The sequence below is a fragment of the Choloepus didactylus genome, chromosome 4, assembly GCF_015220235.1.
Source record: "Choloepus didactylus isolate mChoDid1 chromosome 4, mChoDid1.pri, whole genome shotgun sequence".
NCBI lineage: Eukaryota > Metazoa > Chordata > Mammalia > Pilosa > Megalonychidae > Choloepus > Choloepus didactylus.
Window position 1 is genome coordinate 149,971,792 of NC_051310.1, and position 18,368 is coordinate 149,990,159.

An 18,368-nucleotide genomic window follows, 5' to 3' on the forward strand; every position below is an offset into this window, starting at 1 on the left:
AACATTTAGGTCTCTACACCCTTTGTGTTTCCTTGAGCAGAGACCCAATAATTAAGTTCGATTATAACAGCATTATTATGGGCACTCCTCTTAGTGATGAAAGGATAATGAGAAGGTATGGTCTAATTCACTACTTTATTTAAAAATATGTAAGAAGTCAAATTTACTAATATTTAAACAATTTAGGTGTATTTGGAGCAACTATTGAGAGTCCCCTCATCTGCCCTCTTCTATTAAGAACTATCAGCAGCTTGGAGTGGATCATTTAACCATTCCTGTTGATAGCGAAGAACACACATGTCAACAACTGTCATTGGAGAGTTTCTTTCTTTCTTTTGCTTTCTTTATTTTTTTTTGTTTACTGTTTGCTTTTAAATAAATTAGTTATAGAGGATTATTACCAAACCCATATTTTTTTCCTCTGGTCTCTTATTAACCTTGCCCTCTTCACCCCTTGTAATCTGTCTCCCTCTCAGTCTTTATCTATCCATTTTATTCATAGATCTCCAAGCATTTAAATGAAATTTTTGCTCTACCAGCCATTATTGTGATCTGGGTTCAAGTGTTTATTAACATCTCAGTCTGGATGTATAAAGTTTCAATACAAAATTCTTGCTTGGCTGTCACAAAATGCTTTTCAGGTATTATTTAACATAATCCTAATATTTAGATCTACTTACCAATGAGAAAAAGGCTAAAAATGGAGGAGCTAGCAGAGGTAACATCTGAGGAAGGATATCAGTTTAAATGAGTATACGTTTTGTTTGAGTGAATACATGATTTCTGTGACTCTAGAAAATCAATAAAAATCCTTGTAATGCAATACAATACAATTTTCATTTTATAAATGTTTTATAACTTTTATTAACATTTTTTTTATTTTTATTTAGGTATAATTTACATATAGTAAAATTGAAGCTTTTAAGTATACAATTCTGTAGTTATGTACATACATATGGGTAACCACCACACCATCAGAACAGAGAATATTTCTATTTCCCAGTATTATCCTTTGCCTCTTATAGTCATCCCATTCCCCAATTCTGCCTTGGGCAACCACTGATCTCTATTCTATTCTATTCTTATAGTGTTGCTTTCCCCAGAAAATCATAAAATGGAGTTACACAGTATATTATCCTTTGAGTCTGGCTTTTTTCACTCAGTGTCCTGTGCTTGAGATTCATCCATGTTGTTTTGTGTCAGTAGTTCCTTTATTTGGATTTCTAGTGTTCCTCTGTATGTTCCTACCACAGTTTATTGATTCACTCCCTGGCTGAGATAAATTTGGGTTATTTTCAGTCTTTAATGATTAAGTATATAGCTGCTATAAACATTCCTTTAAGATTACATATTAACATAAGTTTCCTTTTCACTAGAGTAAATATTTGTGTGGGTTTGCTGGATTGTATAGTTAATTGTGCATCTAGTAAAGTATTGCTCTTAAGTATTATTTTGAAAAGGATGAAATGATGCCTAATAACCATGTAAAAATATGTTCTATAAGCCTACTTACCACTAGTGTTGGTAAAAGTTGCTTTGAAATTTTCCTTTAATTTATTCTGGGCTCACCCTCATACTTTGTTAAGGTAGAAGTTTTCTGACTTTAACAGTGCTGGCAGATAGCAGAGTTTGGAAAATGAGAGGATAATTAGAAAATATCAGATATTGGAAAGAACTAATTTTCTCTAATGAAGTTAAAAGGTTTTTACCGGACATTTTCTTGCTGGATACTCTGTACCCTGTGAATTGAACTTCAGATGAAAGAGACCTGAGTGCTGCAGTTTATAACCAAAGCTGTCTCATCCTCACTGCTTTCCTTGAAAATTGCTCCTTATGGTTTATGTTGTTAGGAAATGACAAAGTAGTAATAATACTATGATAATTAATTCATATCAATAACCAGATTAATAATACTGTGATAATTTTCAAAGCACATGGTGTTCAAGCTGGCATAAGCAAATTTCCAGGTTCCAAAAGTTTATGTTTTTATCATCGAATAGCTCAAGGTAGAACTCTCCCTGAAAAGGGAGAAACCATGGATATGTGAAAAAAATCAGAGAAGATGAATATGTATTCATCTCATTTCCCAAGAGTTCACATTCACATTGTCTGAATTAATCTTCATACTAACCTAATATTTTATTGTTGAGAAGTTATATATCAGTATAACTTGTTAGAAGTCAGAGAACAAAGAATCAGTGTGATTGGGTTCACATTCAAGTTTCTCAGACTAGAGTGTCCTTTTCTGGTGCTTTTCTGACTCTGTTAAATTATAAAATCTTAATTCTGTTCCCACAGCAAATGCATAAGTTTCTGGAGAACAACCTGTAATGGTTTCCTAGAGCTGCCATTATGCAAAATACCAGAAATGGATCGGCTTTTATAAAGGGGATTTATTAATTTACAAATTTACAGTTCTAGGGCCATAGAAGTGTCTAAACTAAAGCATCAACAAGCAGATACCTTCACTGAAGAACTGCTGTTGGCATCTGGAAAACCTCTGCTAACTGGAAGGTACGTGGCTGGCATCTGCTCTTCCTTTGCTCCTGGGTTGTGTTTCAAAATGGTGTTCCCCAAAATGTCTCTGGGCTTGTCTCTCTTAGCTTCTCTGGAGAAAATTCTGGACTGGCATTTCTTAGGTAAGCATCTTCAAATGTTTCTGTATGCATCTCCCAAATGTCCTTCTGTTTGCAACTCCAAGCATCTCTAAGCATCAGCATGTGTCCTGGCTTATGTTGCCTATTTTAAAAGGACTCCAGTAAACTAATCAAGACCCACCCTGAGTGGGTGGAGCCACACCTCCATGGAAATAATCTAATCAAAAGTATCACCTACAGTTGGGAGAGTCACATCTCCACGGAAACAACTTAATCCAAATATCCCACAAGATTGGTTTAAAAGATCATGGCTCTTTGTGGGGGACATAAGATATCCAAACTGGCATTCCACTCCCTGGACCCCAAAATGATATGATCTTTCCATATACAAAGTACATTCATCCCATCACAGTATCACAAAACTTAAATCATTTCAGTAACAATAGGTATGTACAAGATCTTATCAAAATCAGTTACAAGCAAGATCTCTCCTAAGGCAAGATTCTCCTCTGGCTGTGGACCTGTGAAACTCAGAACAAGTTATATGCTGACAATATGCAAAGGAAGGTTAGTCATAGGATAAATGTTCCCATTGCCATAAGGAGAAACTGAAAGGAAAACAGTTTTCAAGGGATCAGAACAGTTCCTAAAACTCACAGGGCAAACTCCATTAGATTTCAAGGTCTGAGAACCATTTATAAAATGACTTTTTCCTTGAGGCTTGGTAGAACAGGAGTCGAACCATTTCCAGCAGCCTTGTGGTTGCCCTTTTCTCTCCAAACACTGAGGTGAGTGCTGCAACATATCCACACATTGGGGAGACCACCTTCTTCTAGGTCCCACCCTCCTCAAGCATCAGGGTGCCACCCAGACTCTGCCTCATCAGGGCAAAGGCCCTCCCCTCTCCAAACAGTGGGATGGTGGCCAGGATCTCCCTAATCCCTGGGGAATGTGCTCTACCCTCTTTGAGGCCTGCAGCCACAGAACTCTTCCTGAGCATCCAGGCGGAAGGCCTGCCCTCTGCTTCAGGGGCAAACTCACCCTTTCCATGTGCATGGGTTGCTCCACTCTCCTTGCTCAAGATTTCTTGACTCCAGGTCTGTCTTTGAGGAAATTTTTCCTTCAATTTGTTCCTTCTCTGTTCCCTCCAGTCCCGACCAGTGGTGGTTTTGTCTATACAGATCTCACAAAAAAATTTGTTGGTTTGGCATGCAGCGTACAGTGGTCAAAACCATCAGACAACAGGACTTTCCGCAAATCCTTTCTGGATAACTGCATCTCCAATCCTGGCTTATACTAAAATGACTGACTGATTCCAGGTTTCATTAAATCCTCATGTGGGACTGTAGTCTTTGGGGTTTCACTTTTTGGAAGCCCAAAGTTTTCTAGACCACCAATTTCTGGTTTCTTTGCACCTGGGAGTTCAGTTCTTAGCTTTTCTCATTTCTTTTGCATTTTACTATAAGCTGCAAGGGGAAGCCAGGCTGCAGTTTTCATCTTTAATTTCAAAATCTCTTCAGCTAAGTATCCCAGCTTATCACTTTCTTTGCCTTCCATACAAAACCAGGACTCAATTTTGCCAAATTCTCTGCCACTTTAAAACTAAGATCACCTTTCTTCCAGTTTGCAATGACACATTCATCATTTTTTTTAAGGCCTCATCAGAAGTATCTTTAGAGTCCATATTTCTACGAGCAGTCTCTTCAAAGCAATCTAGGCCTTTTCTCTCAGACTTTTTACAATTCCTCCAGAATCTTCCCCTTATCCATTTAAAAAGCCATTCCAACATGTTTGGTATTTGCAAACTCAGCAAGCATCCCACTTCTCTGGTACAAAATCTGTTCTGGTTTGCAAATGCTGCCATTTTGCAAAATACCAGAAATGGATTGGCTTTTATATACGTGGTGTATTAAGTTAGAAATTTAGAGCCCCAAGGCCATAAAAGTTTCTAAACTAAAGCATCATCAAGAGGATACCTTCACAGAAGAACAGCCCATGGCTTCCAGAATACCCCTGTTAGCTGTGAAGGCATGTGGCTGGCCTCTGCTGGTCCCGGGTTGTGTTTCATCTCCTTTCTCAGCTCCTATGTGTCCTTAGCTTAACATTTTCAAAAGTCCTTCTGTCTGCAACTCCAAGCATCTCTGAACATCTCTGTCAGCTCCCAAGTGTGTCTCCAAAAGTCTCTCTAAGCTGCCCTTGGGGCATTTTGTCCCCTCTTAGCTTTTCCATAGCAGACTCTGGGCTAGCATCTCAAAGCATCTGCCAACATCTGGGTTTGCTCATTTGAAAGGACTCCAGTAAACTAATCAAGACCCACCCTGAATGTCAGGGCCACACCTCCATGGAAATAATCTAATTAACAGTATCACCTACAGTTGGGTGAGTCACATCTCTATGGAAACAACCTAATCCCAATATCCCACAAGATTAGATTAAAAGATCATGACTCTTTTTGGGAGTTATAATATATCCAAACTGGCACACCACCCCACCCTCACTCATATCCTTCCTTGTTGTTTAAGTTCTTCCTGAAATAAGCTGTTAGTGAATAATACTTATAACAACCAATTTCTTATGGGGAAATTCCTGTGAAGTATAGTCACTTTTCTGTGCCTGAGGCCTTCCCTTAATCCCAGAGAACTGTGAACTCTGAGGACTGTGGATTGGGGAGAGCAGGACTTCCCTGTCCTGGGCAGCTGGATCTCTGAGAGAGTATAGAAGGCATTCCATCTGGTGCCTTTACTCTAGGGAGTCCAGAAACCCCAGGATTTACTCAGAAGAAGAAACCTTCAAAATTTTCTTGAAACAGTGAAAAACTTCTCAAAAATCACAGTGAATATTTATGGAAAGTTGGATTGAAATACCATGAATGCTGTTTTAAGTGTGTGAGAGTTAGGGCATTAATGAAGAAGACATTTTTATGGAGTATAATATAAGTCTCACTATAGAAATACCGTTTTCTGTGATTAGAGTGTTCTTTGCAGTAAAGCTTATTCCAAATTCTAACTAAAGCCTGAAACAGAGTAGGAATGCAAGGAAACAAATAATACACTTTCTGTTTGAAAAAGAGTTTATGGGAAACTGTTATTCTCAGTGTGGGATATATTTCTTGTGAACAATAACTTCTGGGGAGGGAAATTTTAGTTCTATGTTGTGGGCAGAGGAAGGTTTATCAACAACTGTGTTGTTTCTTGGGAAACTTTTAGTTTCTGAATTTTCTTGAAACTCAGGTGAGAGTATCAGCTGATAGCAGTAACTTTTCCCTAATTCTACACCAAGGATACAAAGTAAAGATTCTAGAGATGGAAGTATAGTTATGAAATGATCATTGAATGTGATTGTGTATGTGTGTGTTGTTTGTTTACAATCGTACTTGTTTTGGCCTATAGCTAGTTTGTGTATTGGAACTAAGCCATCACTTCCTATCCCAGCAGAAGACAGATGCCTTGTGTGGGGGACAGGTAATGGCCAGCTGTGGGAAATGATCTCATAGGCTGGTTCCTGACTCACAAGATCATCACTGAATGGCCTTTCTTGAACTAATGGTTTTGTGGGGATTGGAAAAAGCAAAGAAATCTCACTTAGTGCAGTGACGATAGTAGACCCAGAGTGAAACTGCTTGATTAATATTTCTTTAACAAAGCAATATTTGGAGGTTCCCATTTAGTTTACTTTTACCAATATTATGTGAATTTCATCCTAGTTGTACAAATTTTTTTTTCAAAGTTACATGTATGCAAGACAAATATAAAACTCCTCCTACATTTTCCTTCTTTTCTTTTCTTCCTACTCTTTTAAAAATAAATAACAGGTGTCCACAGTTTTAAATATATTGACTCAGTCTTCTTTCTAAGCAAACATATAATTTTATGTGTAAATACAACTATATGTAATTTGAAAGCATGCTGTTTGTTTTTGTATAGATAACTCATGGAAGGTTCCATTTTAATTCCAATTTTTTAATATCAAAGTTTTATATTTAATCAACTGTAGAGGTTACCTGTAGAGTATTTTAAATTTTCTGTAGTTAGATAAATAAAAAATTTGTTAAATATAAGCCTTTATTTTTTATGTGTTTGGTTGTATACAAAACAAAGATCTGTGAGGTTGTTACAAAGTATAGAGATTTTTTTTTTTTTTTCATTTCTCCTTTATATCTTTGAAATTGATGATTTGAATTAGGAGGCCAAATGTAAGATCACAATAAGGGACAGGGGTGTAAATTTGGGGCGTGACATTTTCTGTCAATGAGTGTGTGTTCACTGGACAGTCAGACTGAAGAGAAGGTGTCCCAGCACCATTCCACATAAAAATGTAATTTATTGTATTTAAGGGATGGAACCATGGGTAGGCCATTAAATAAACTCCTTTATTCAGTCTCCACTTTGTGTATATGCCAGGAAATGTGATGATAAAAATCATGTAAAATATGGCTGTTAAACTGGAATAATCTTAAATTTGAAGATTTTCAAGAAACCCAAGATTTTCAAGGAAAAAAGTGTCTATGAAGGGAGGTGTTTTCATAGTTTGGATGTCCTTTGTTCCTTTCCTTCCCTTGTAATTAAGTTTTCAAATCACTTTTAAAAAACATTCTAGTAGCAGGCAGCTGATGGCTGAAGAGGCATTGGAGGTATCTACTTGTGAGGCAAAGATGTCTGCAAAACTATGAATGATACAAGAACTTTACTCAAAATTAAAGAGTACCCTGATAATAAGGTATGGAAAAACTGAGTCCTAACTCTGGAAGAATGGAAAGAAAAGTGGGTGAGCCGCAACATTGCATTGCATCAAGAACAAGGACATCTGCTGTTAAAGAAGCATTTGGATATTTTTCTTAATGGCAAGAGTGGACTCAGGATATGTTTTCCTTTTTGTGGAAAAGCAGTTGAGATGAGATGGTAGCAGGAGATGAGACCTAGGACACAGTGTAGTTAGTTGTGGAGATCACTGAACTTGGGATTTGAAAATCTTTTAAAAGCAGAATTTTCCTTAGTCAGAATAACCAATTGCTCAAATTCCTGGAGCCAAAGTATTTAAGAGTTCTTTAGGGAAAATTTGATTGTACTATTGCAGCATTTTTTATCTTTACAAAGTAAATATTGGCAAATTTGACAAGATTTGGGATAGAGGCACCTTGGTTACTGTTAATCCAGCTGATGGAGAACTCTGTGTTGGCATAATGTTGTCCCTTATAAGAAAAGGATCCCCCTACCTCACAACAGTTGTTTCTTATCATCCAACTAAACATGTGGGCCCACCATTTTATATTCCAGACACCAAAATTAACAGTTGTTTGGCACAAAATGAAATACTAATTCCCTTGGAAAGGTTGATGCTTTTGAAGAACAACATAAAAGTTGGGGAAATTGACTACATATTTGAAAAGTTGTATCTATTTACACACAAATAAAATCTAGCACATCAACACGTTTTTTGGGCAATTGGAAAATTATACTCAGGCATGAAATATAATGAATGACTAAAAAAATCATTTACCAATCACATCACATATCTTTGTTCAAAAATGTATATAACTTTTTAGAGAAAAGCACATTCTAAAATGTTGAAGTGATTACCTTTGGAGAGGAGAGTGTAATTATGGGTTGAAACAGACTACCTACCTGTTTTAGTTCCAGCTTGTAAAACAGTTTTGCCGTCAGCATGTATTACTTGTATAATTAATATTTAAAAGGGAAATGCAATGCATAACAAAGAAATATAAGACATAGAGGAAAATTGACATTGAATGTAATACTTTAATAAGGTGCAAGGTAAAAAGAAAGTAATCTAAGACGTTAGATAAAATTACATTTTTTTATATAAACACCCTTTATGCACCCCTTTTCACATTTTGTATCCTTATATAATAACTTTATATGTAAGAATCAAGAAGCAAATTTAAAAGTTTAGTTGAATGAACTAACTTATATAGAACTAAGTGTTTTTCCTAAATTGTAAAAATTTTGAAAATTTTAAAATTAAGTTTTTTCCTGAGTTTGGAAGTTTTTTGTTTCCTCTAGGGGGATCTTATTTAAATGATAGTCTTATGAAGTACAGTCAATCCAGAGTCATGATTTTTCACTATGGAAGTTTAGATTAGAATCTGCTTTTCATTAATGCTCATTTTATTGAATAAAACATGCCCCTCTACCTACAAGCACTACCTAATATCTAAAGGCTTACATTGTTTAGCTCATGTTAACAGAATGATGTATTTTATTAAAATTAAGTTATTTGTGAAAAAAAATTCAACTACGTCTGGATTCAAGTTATAGCCACTATGGATTTTGCTATACTCTGTTGAACATACTTTTTTAAAAAAATTTCTCAATATTTTTCTTTTTCATGAAATTTCATTTTCTCATGATGTCTTAATAGACAAACTCAATAGAAGAACATTAATGTGAGACATTTGTTCAAATTGATGAACAAATATTGATATATTATTATTGACTAAAGTCTATAGTTTATATTTTGGCTCAGTCTTTGTATTATACATTTCTATGGGTTTTGACAAATTCATAATGCCATTTCTCCACCATCAAAGTATCTTACAGAATAGTTTCACTGCCAATAAAAATATCCTGTGCTCCCCTAATTCACCTGCCTCTCTCTTACTGAACCACTGCAACCACTGATATTTTTATTATCTCTATGGTTTTGCCTTTTCCAGAATGTCATATGGTTGGAATCATACAGTATGTAGCATTTTCAGACTGGTCTTTTTCACTTAACAACGAGTATTTGCTTCCTCAGTGTATATCCGTGGTTGGACAGCTCATTTCATTGCTGCATAATATCCCATTGTATGGATGTACCACAATATGTTTATCCACTTTCCTATTGAAAGAAATCTTGGTTGCTTCCAGTTTTTGGCAATTATGAATAAAGCTTCTGTAAACATTTGTGTGCAGGTTTCTGCTTGGATATGTGTTTTCATCTAGGAGCATGATTGCTGGATTTTAAGGTAAGACCATGCTTGGCTTTATAAGAAACAGCCTAAATGTCTTTCAAAATGGCTGTACTGTTTTATATTCCTACCCACAATGAATGAGAGTCCCTGTTGCTCCACATCCTCACCAGCATCTGGTGTTGTTAGTGTTTTGGATTTTAGATATTCTGATAGGTGTGTAGTAGTATTTATTGCTTTAATCTAAAATTCTCTTATGGCATATGATGTTGAGCACCTTTTCATATGATTTTCTGTAATCTGTATATCTTTTTTGTTGAGGAGTCTGTTTAGATCATTTTCTCATTTTTAATTGAGTTGTGTTAGCTTATTGCTGAATTTTGATATTTCTTTATGTATTTTGGGTACAATTCTTTTGTGAGATGCATGTTCTGCAATTATTTTCTCCCAGATAGTGGCTTTGTCTTTCCATTGTTTAACAGTATCTTTTGCAGAGCAAGAGCATTTTAGCCAGGGACATATATTGCTCATGAATGAAAACCTAAGTCACCTCACTGAGTAAGCAAACTAGATCAGTAAACAGTGGTGTTTGAGGGTGAGGAAAATCTAGAATGAGTGGTAGAAGAGGGAGATGACGATTATTTATTAATGTATTGGGACTAGGAGCAAAATTGGGTATATAGTTTATCCTATTAACCCTTTTTTCCTAAGTCTGTCTTTTCTGAAATTGTGAATAGTCATCACTTTAAGGGTATGGGATATTATCAAGAAAAATTAACTGGGCCGAAGTGTTTTAAGAAATGGAAGAGCTCTCAGTTTTCACTGATATCACCTCACCCATATACCTCTGCATTTATTGTTTCCAGTCAGGACCTAAGTAATTTTCTGATGATTTGCCTCTAGTTTCCTAACATGCTGAGTCTTAAGTTGGGATGGTCTCCGTGTGCCAGGGACTTAATGCTCCAGGTTAGCCCTCTAAAACTGAAGAAATGCTCCAATGCCTTGCCCTTTAATTGACACGATTTTATGTCACAGAATCTGTAGAGTGTCTCTGCCGGCCTCAGTAGGCTTTCATCCCAGTTATGCTTTTCAATACAAGCATCCTTACCTCCTTCCTTCCCTTTTCTGTCTCACTTCCCCTCTTCATAACCAAAGCTTCCAAGAACCAATTTCCAAAGAAACTATCTTCAATCACATTTTGTCTTTGTGTCTTCTTCAAGGCAATCTACCTAAGGAATTAAGTAAAGCAGTTGGTCCTACATAGATAACCATAAAATGTGATGATTCTTGACATCACCAGGGCAATATTCCATTTTATTTTCAGTCCTTACAGGAAGCAGAAGGGATGTCATCATTTATTACTGGCAAAGTGATGAGAAGTACAATCACAGGTAATATTTGGCAGCTATTGCTGTTGGCTGCTAACATATCACTTACCATATCACTGATTTATTCAGTTCTGCACATGTTAAATATACGATGTTTGTGATAGTTTCAAGTTGCATGTTCCCCAGAAAAGGTCATGTTCTTTTAATCCATTCCTGTGGGTATAAATCTATTGTAGGTGGGACTTTTGATTAGGTTATTTTAATTGAGATGTTACCCGCCTCATTCAAGGTGGGTCTTAATCCTCATACTGGAGTCCTTTATACAAGGCTAAAACAGACACAGAATCTAAGAGATTATGTTAACAGAAGCTCATAGAGAAAAGCCCTGGAGAAGCTAAGAGAGGACCAACAGAAAACAGAGAAGAAGCTGCTGAAGCCAGAACCTGAAAGCAACAAAACCCAGGTGAGAAGGACGAGCAGATGCCAGCCATTTGCCTTCCCATGTGACAGAGGTATCACGGCTGCCAGCAGCCTGTCCTCAGAGAGCAGGTATCGGCCTTGAAATAGGACATTTTCACAGCCTAATGACTGTAACTGTCAGCTAATAAATCCCCATGTTAAAAGCCATCCCATTTCTGATATTTTGCACTTCATCAGTTTTAGCAGATCGAAACAATGTCTAATTGAGGTTGTTGAACAGGCAGGCAGATGTATAGTTTTAGAATTCCAAAGAGAGTTCTGGTCAACAAAACTGGGTGTAATACCCTCGTTTGCTCAATCTTTTCATTGCTATCTTCATGTCTTTGTTCCTTAATGTATAGATGGCAGGATTCAAGACAGGGGTGATAGCAAAATCAACAATAAACAAGTATTTGTCAAGTGATGATGTGGAGAAATGCCACACATAGAGAAACATACATGGAGTAAAATAAAGAACTACCACAGTGATGTGAGCTGACAAAGTGACAAATGCCTTGGATAAGTCTCCTGAAGAATGTTTCCAGACAGTGACCAAAATGAAGACATAGGAAAGGATCAGCAGGAAAAAGGTGCCCATGGTCATGAACCCACTGTTGGCAGCAACAATAAACTCATATTTGTACCCATCTGTGCATGCAAGTTTTATGATCCTGGGAAAATCACAGTAAAAGCTGTCTATTTTATTAGGGCCACAAAAGGGCAAGTGTGCAATAAAAATAAATTGAGACATAGCATGGATCACCCCAGTTACCCAGGCAGTGATTACAAATGAAACACATATTTTAGGGCTCATGATTTTCAAGTAGTGAAGAGGCTTGCAGATTGCCATGTACCTGTCAAATGCCATGGCTATAAGTAGCACCATCTCCACTCCTCCTATGATGTGAATGAAGCATATCTGTGCCATACAACCTCGAAAAGAAATCACTTTGTATTCACTTAAAAGGTCTGATATCATCTTGGGGATTGTGGTAGAGGAAAAGCCCACGTCAATGAGGGACAGGTTTGCCAGCAGGAAGTACATGGGGGAATGTAGGTGTGAATCAAATATCACCAAAAACAAAATGCAAAGATTTCCCAGGATGGTTCCTAAATACAGCAAGCAGAATATCAATGTGAGAAAAACTCTCATTTCTGAAGAACCAGAAAGTCCCAGCAACACAAATTCAGAAACAACAGAGTCATTTAGTTTATCCATTGATGTGGATAGAACAACTGATTTTCAAATGATCTGAGGATAGAAAATGAGATAGAGTCAGTATGAAAGACACTGAAATTGATTATGTATTTATAATGCTAATTTTTTCTGTGGATTACATATGTCAGAATTAGAAGTCATGAATGGGACAAGAAGACAAATAAAGAAAATGAAAGATGTACAGTAATCAGGAGAGTGAATACATACAAGAGAAAGAAAGTTATGTAATTATTATAGTTTGAAGCAATGGGATTGCCTCTTGTGGTAGCTTGGTGTTACTAACCCCTCAGAAACATGTTCTTAATCCTAGACCATTCCTGTGGGTGTGAATCATTATGAGCAGGACCTTTGGATGAGGTTGCTTCAGCTAAGGTGTGCTCCAAGTGAATCAGGGTGAGTCTTAATCCCATTACTGGAGGCTTTCCAGAGAAGGCCTCACAGGAGGAAGACACAGGGAGCAGCCAGAAGCTGGAAGTTAAAAGAATCTGGAAGAAAAAGGAGAGACCAGCAGAGGCCACAATGGGCAATGCCATGTGACAGAAAAGCCAAGGACCAAGAATCACTGGCAGCCAGGATCTCCTAGCATCAAAACTGCTCACCAGTAAATTCTCATTGCATGGCATTAGCAGCTAGGAAACTAAAACACTTCCCTTCTTATATCAGACCTGCTCACACATGAATTACCTTAAGGACTTTTTGTCACGTGGACATTGGCACTCTCACAGCAGCCTCCAAATTCTGTTAGCTGAATTATTTATTTTACTGGGTAAATAGAGGTCTCCAACTGAAACTGTTGAATATTTTCCACCTTTTTTTTGTTTTACACAATTTACAATTTACAACGTAAGTCAAGTACACAAGTTCAGATTATTTATAATGTTTTGCTCTTCATGCATTTGGACAATTATATCCCACAAAATATTGTATACAAGAGTTTGAAAACCTGTTAATAATTTTTAAAAATGGTAAACAAATATACTAATAGATCACATTATTTAGTGCTTCTTCCTTGCAAAGCATTTTACTAAGCACATTTTCTCATTTTATAAATGAAGAAAACTGAGTCTCAGAGACATCAAGTAACAGACCACAACTTGAATCCAGAGCTGTAGGATACCATAATCTATGCTCCTGACTCCAGCACCATGATCTTCAAGAACAAGTCCTTCAAGGATATACACTAGATCTTACCCAAAGATCCATCAGTTAAACTTTCTTCAGCTTTTACCACCCTTGACCTATTAACACAGTGAAATCTCTTTTAAAACAATCAAATATGGGAATCTCATGTTCCTTACTAATTACTCATTTCTCTGCAAAACTTCATATTCGCTTTTTATTCATTCAATAGGCCAAATAACCTCATTTCCAAAGATCCCTTTTTGTAGAAAGAAGCTCAATTCTCATATTTTATGCAATAATCACTTCCAAATCATTGATTTTCTTGATCTCTCACCAGGATTTGATACAGTTGATCATACTCTTGTTTCTATTACTCTAGCGGACTTGACTTTCATAAAGTTATTTCCTTCCCTATTCTTGTCAATAGAAATTCTGTTTACTTAAAATCTATCAATTTTGTGAGCAACTATTCCCATCTCATTCCAAGGGGATGACGTGATTTTTCTAAATCACTTTGTATAATTCCATTTCCTTGACCATGATCAAGAACACAACAAACAAAAACCACAACAAAAAGTCTGTATGTACTATGATCAGATAATGCCTTATAAAAAGATTCAATAGAACATTAATATTGAAAAGATGGTAGCAAGTCTACCACATTTGCCAATTACACAATTGTCTACTGAAAAACTTAAGATAATTAAATACAAAATATTAAATGAAATAAAGCATTTTAATATAGTCAGTAGTAACCTCTTAAAATATGATAAAAAGAGATCTCATTTATAAAAAAACAAATGTGAATAGATATGTAATCTATTGAAAAACATAAAATTTCCTGATACATTGGAAACCCCGAATAAAATTGAAGATCAAACCATACCAATGGAAAAAAGGCTCAAAATTACTTAGAAAAATCAATTTACTGAAATAGTCTATAAATATTTTGGTGTTAACCAAAAGTCTAGTGGAATTATTTTGGAACATTAAACATTGATTCAAAGGTCCATTTCAATAACCAGAGAAATTTTGGAAAGGAAATGTAATGGGAGTTGAAGGGGACAAGATAATATTTTCTATAAAATATTGTGGAATATGTAAAAAACATAATCATTCATTAATTTGACTAGAATTGAACAGATAATTAGAACAAAAACAGAGTAAAATTATGTACATATTAGGTAATAGAGTATCTGGTAAAGAAGGCATTACAGTTGTGTAGGAAAATGAAGGATTATTAAATAAATTCATAGTATTCAAAGGTTGTTAAACATGGAGCCCATGTTGGAAACATAAAATTGTTAAGTATCCTACCACACATCTTACAGCAAAATAAATCCTGAATGATTTCAAGATTTAAATGCAAAGGTAAAATTATAAAACTTCAATAGATATGAATTAACAAACATGAGGTTAAGAAGGCCTTTCCACAGTAAGAAGGAACGATGTCATGAAACCTATGACAACATGGATGAAACTTGAAGACATAATGCTGAGTGAAATAAGCCAGGCACAAAAAGAGAAATATTATATGCTACCACTAATGTGAACATTGAAAAATGTAAAATTAATGGTTTATAATGTAGAATGTAGGGGAACTAGTGATAGAGAGCAATTCAGGAAGGGGGAACGATAATCCAATAAGAACAGATAAGCTATCGTGGGTAAATTTAATGTTCTGGGAATGCCCAGGAATGACTACGGTCTGTTAATTTCTGATCGGTATAGTAGGAACAAGTTCACAGAAATGTTGCTATATCAGGTTACTTTCTTGAGGTAGAGTATAAACATGTTGGAAGTAAAGCAGTTATCTTAGGTTAGTTGTCTTTTTCTTACTCCCTTGCTATGGTTTGTCTAAAATGTTTTCTTATTGTATGTTTTCTTTGAAAAAAATGTTTTAAATTTTTTATATAGTTGATTTAAAGAAAAAAAGAGTTAATTAAAAAAAAAATGAAAAAAAATAGGCAGAGCCCCCTTGAGGAGCTGGTGACGAATGCAGGGGTATGGGGCTTCCCCACCTCGATCGTTGCTGATGTGCTAACAGACATAGGGGACTGGTGGTTTGACGGGTTGAACCCTCTACGACAGGACTTGCCCTTGGGAAGACTGCTGCAAAGGAGAGGCTAGGCCTCCCTATAATTGTACCTAAGAGCCTCCTCCCGAGTGCCTCTTTGTTGCCCAGATGTGGCCGTCTCTCTCTAGCTAAGCCACCTTGGCAGGTGAAATCACTGCCTGCCCCCCCCCCCCCCAACGTGGGATCAGACACCCGGGGGAGTGAATCTCCCTAGCAATGTGGAATATGACTCTCGGGATGAATGTAGACCCGGCATTGTGGGATAGGGAACATCTTCTTGACCAAAAGGGGGATGTGAAAGGAAATGAAATAAGCTTCAGTGGCAGAGAGATTCCAAAAGGAGCCAAGAAGTCACTCTGATGGGCACTCTTACACACAATATAGACAACCTTTTTAGGTTCTAGTGAATTGGCGTAGCCAGCAGTAAATACCTGAAACTATCAAACTACAACCCAGAACCCATGAATCTTGAAGATGATTGTATAAAAATGTAGCCTATGAGGGGTGACAATGTGATTGGGAAAGCCATATGGACCTCACTCCCCTTTGTCTAGTTTATGGATGGATGAGTAGAAAAATGGGGGAAGGAAAAAAACAAACAAACAAATAAAGGCACCCAGTGTTCTTTTTACTTTAATTGCTCTTTTTCACTTTAATTATTATTCTTGTTATTTTTGTGTGTGTGGTAATGAAGGTGTCAGGGATTGATTTTGGTGATGAATGCACAACTATGTAATGGTACTGTGAATAATCGAACGTATGATTTGTTTTGTATGACTGCATGGTATGTGAATATATCTCAATAAAATGAATTTTAAAAAGAGGCCTTTCTCAGTTTACCCTAAATTCAGAATCTAGATTTCTTTTTTATATGATTATTTCTGGTGTTGCTGAGGTATTGGGAAAGCAACCCTTTCATACGCAGCCGTCAGAAATGTGAGGTGGTCCAATCATTCCAGAATGCAATCTTGCAGAAGTAAAAATCCTTTAAAAAGTGACACTATGTTTAGGAATTAATTGTAGGGAAATAATAAAACCAATGGGCAAAATATATTTCAAAGTTATTTTACTTTATCACTATTTCTTATTATACTAACTTATTAGAAACAAATTAACTGTCCAAGATAAGGGAATGATTAAATAACTAGATTTAATACAATGTAGGCTTTAAATATTATTACACAAGTCTATATTAAACAGCATGAAAAGATACCAATAAATCAAAGAAGCAGGTATACAGTATAAATCTTTCTATTTTTTATTTGGGAGGGGTGGCATTTTATATGAGTAAATGTTTATGATTTATCCAAAATTTCCGTAGGTTATAAGATTGTAAATAATTTTGTCTTCAATTGGTTTGCTAAAGTTTTAGAGGTGTTATTTATTGCTTTTCTAATTTAACAACAAGATATATCAAAATGAATGGAGAGAATGGAAATTTACTGAAGAAACATTTCCAATATGTAGTATAATGGTTAAGAGCATAGACAGTGGGGGCCAAAGTGTTTGAATCCCTATATCCTTCTAGTGTGAGTTACTTCAGTGCCTGGTACCTCAATTTTTCATCTGTAAAGACAAACTAAGAGTATCTGCTTCATATGTATGTTTTCAGGACTAAATGAATTGAAACAAGATAAAACCATCTGAAAATGATCTGGCATATACTCAGGGCTCAATAAGTGTTATCTGTTAAAATTTTGATGATTTTAGGAAACAGACCTAGAATTCTACAGATTGGGAATAGCGTTTGCATTTATCTGGCAAAAATAAAGTTAGCATGTTTGTTCATGATTCCTTAGGTGGAATGGAATAGCCAGGACATAAACATCATTTTTATAACTCTAATCTTCAGAGAGAAAGGGGATAGAAGATTCAAGGTAACTCACATACCAGTTTAACAAAGAAACTACCAATGAGGAGTATTTTATCTTTATCTATAATACAATTAAAGCTAGGGGCAAAGGGACAGGAATGTTAGGTTGCATGTATAGAGCTAGAATAAAAATTTCAAAAAATATCCATGGAACTACACAATAAAAACAGTGAACCCTAAGCTAAACCATGGAATATAGTTAATAGTACAATTATATAAAGGTACTTTCATCATTTTTAACAAATGTACCACATCAATGCAAAGTGTTAGTAGTAAGGTGGTATGCGGGACTCCTGTATTTTATGAATGGTTTTTTTTTGATAAACCCATAACTTCACTAATAAAAATTAAATAAATAAATAATTTATTAAACAAACAAACAAAAAAGTCAGGATGGCCAAGGGTTGGAAACTAACAATACCACATCCCTAAGAAAGACTCTAAAACCCAATGCTTTTTACCCTCCTTGGGACATAAAGTGTAAGATAGCTATCAACTTTATTTCCGTTTCCCTTTGAGAAGAGGCCACGATGAGCACTCAGATGTTCCAAGTGGAGCAGACATTCAGGGACATGTATGCCAGTCAAGATTCCCCCCATCCCCAGCCACCAACAGCAAGTGTAACCTGTCAGGCACTGGGAGTAAAGGTTAATATATGAATCCACTGACATGGAAAGACAATATCCCAGGTTATCCTCACCTGTCCTTCCTTCACACTTAGGTAAAATATAACTTATCTACATTTTTTGTGGCTCAGGCTGGGACTGATTAAAATCTAAACCT

General features: G+C 36.0%; 1 protein-coding gene and 1 pseudogene across 1 annotated transcript; one reads left to right on the plus strand and one right to left on the minus strand.

The window, feature by feature from the left end:
- The first annotated feature begins 7,262 nt into the window (after positions 1-7,262).
- LOC119533419 lies at positions 7,263-8,007 on the plus strand (annotated as a pseudogene).
- A 3,570-nt stretch (positions 8,008-11,577) lies between these two features.
- Positions 11,578-12,525, minus strand: LOC119533420 (olfactory receptor 4F15-like). Its single transcript, XM_037835463.1, has one exon. It carries the CDS (start codon positions 12,511-12,513, stop codon positions 11,578-11,580), a length of 936 nt encoding a protein of 311 aa, XP_037691391.1. The 5' UTR covers positions 12,514-12,525.
- Positions 12,526-18,368: the final 5,843 nt, after the last annotated feature.

Excerpts from the sequence above, each read along its gene's own strand:
- LOC119533420 (XM_037835463.1), bottom strand. The coding sequence starts at position 12,513 with ATGGATAAACTAAATGACTCTGTTGTTTCTGAATTTGTGTTGCTGGGA.